At 59.1% G+C, this 1,651-nt stretch overlaps 1 protein-coding gene across 3 annotated transcripts in view; it reads right to left on the bottom strand.

The window, feature by feature from the left end:
- Positions 1-329: 329 nt before the first annotated feature.
- The window catches only part of DLK1 (delta like non-canonical Notch ligand 1), a 6,758-nt gene continuing 5,436 nt past the window's right edge, over positions 330-1,651 (bottom strand). Inside the window, exons 5-6 of one of the 3 annotated variants that reach the window (XM_045288011.1) lie at positions 1,094-1,373; positions 330-874 (exon numbers count right to left, since the gene is read on the bottom strand). In XM_045288011.1, the coding sequence (XP_045143946.1) occupies positions 620-874; positions 1,094-1,373 (535 nt within the window). In that variant the 3' untranslated portion in view covers positions 330-619. Of the gene's footprint in view, positions 1,374-1,651 lie in introns of all 3 variants that reach the window. The other 2 variants (XM_045288012.1, XM_004699113.2) reach the window with 2 other exon arrangements.

The raw sequence follows: 1,651 nt of genomic DNA, 5'->3' as shown, positions 1-1,651 counted from the left end.
AGACTGGGAGTTGGGGGGGTGCTCTCTCTGCCTAGCACACTGCCGCTGCACTCTGCAAAAGTCTCAAACCAATCAGAAAGGTGCACGGGAGGCATTGCTGGAGGAGTGGGTTGCGTGCGAGTCAGGTGTGGCGTGTGAGAATTAACGAACGAAAGAGACGTTAGCCCTTATCACAGTGATTGGTCGTGTACAGCACTCGTAGCGGTTTCACGAGGACCCCGTGGCCGAGGTCCCCCGAGGGGGACGTCGGCACCGAATCCCGGTTCTGTTGCCATGTTTTTTTCTAGTAAGGTTTTTTTGATTATTTTTTGTCACTTAACGTTTTAGAATAACATACTTATATCTTTACTTGGTTTAAAGATGAATTTCTTATTGTTTGTTTATATCGCATGCATTAAAGGGGAGAGAGAGAGAGCGAGCGAGCGAGCGAGCGCGTAAAGGGGGCTTCTGCCAGGCATTGCGTTTGGTCACACAGCCACACAAAGACAATATATGTAAGCGTAGCGTTCGCCAGATTCAACACAGAAGATAGCAAACTCCACCACAAAGATTAGGACAGACCGCATAGCGTGAGCTCGGCGGAACCCCGAGAATATAGAGGGGCCCGCGGGGATGCGGCTTAGATCTCCTCTTCTTCGCCGGCCTCCTCCTTGTTGAAGGTGGTCATGTCGATCTTCTCGGGGAAGATGATGTTGACGGCCAGCTCCTCCCCGCTGTTGTAGTGCAGCAGCAGGTTCTTCTTCTTGCGCAGCATGTGGTGGTAGCGCAGGTTGGACACCCAGGTCTCGCACTTGTTGATGAAGATCACGCCCACGGTGGCCAGCACCACCAGGCTGGTCAGCACGCCCAGGATGGTGAAGCAGATGGCCTGGCCCTCGGTGAACAGAGGTGGGCTCTTGTTGAGCTCCTTCATGGCCACCTTCAGGACGTGGTGTTCGGGCTGCTGCACTGGCAGCTCGTGCACCCCGGGGGTCAGGCGGTAGGTCAGCCCGTAGCCCGGGGGCACACGGGTGACCTGCTGGCTGCCCGGCCCCCGGCGCTTGGCGCAGGTGGGACCTGTGAACTCGGGCTTGCACAGACACTCGTAGCTCACCTGGCCATGCTGCAGGCAGGTGGCTCCGTTCTGGCAGGGGTTGCTGGCGCAGTTGGTCACCTGGCGGCTGCAGGTCTTGTCGATGAAGCCGGCCGGGCATCGGCAGCGGAAGTCGCCCCCGATGTCGGTGCAGACCCCATTGTGCTGGCACGGGTTGGGGGTGCAGCTGTTGGCCATAATCTCGCAGAAGATGCCTGAGAAGCCAGGGGGGCACAGGCAGGAGGCATGGGAGGCCCGGCCCTCATCGTCCACGCAGGTGCCTCCGTGCTGGCAGGGGGAACTGTAACACAATGGGACAGGTCACAGGCCCTCGGGGGCTGGGCTAGGACAGCAGGCGGGAGGGGCTCCTCACCCCCTCATGCTGCCAGCCAGGAACACCACCACCTGACCCCCCTCAACAGGGGGTCTAATTGCTTTCACTCCTGCATCGCTCCAACCTGGACAGATGGGGGAACTGAGGCTGGGGTAGGGTGCATGAATGACTGAATGATGGGGGGCGGGGGTGAGCGGGCTCACTCACCCCCGCCCCCTCCCCGCCACCCATCATGATCCCAATTC

This window comes from Echinops telfairi, unplaced genomic scaffold, assembly GCF_000313985.2.
Source record: "Echinops telfairi isolate 266 unplaced genomic scaffold, ASM31398v2 ScPeMD7_18;HRSCAF=68, whole genome shotgun sequence".
NCBI lineage: Eukaryota > Metazoa > Chordata > Mammalia > Afrosoricida > Tenrecidae > Echinops > Echinops telfairi.
The sequence above is the reverse complement of the archived record's forward strand: the minus strand, read 5'-3'. Positions and strand labels throughout refer to the sequence as shown.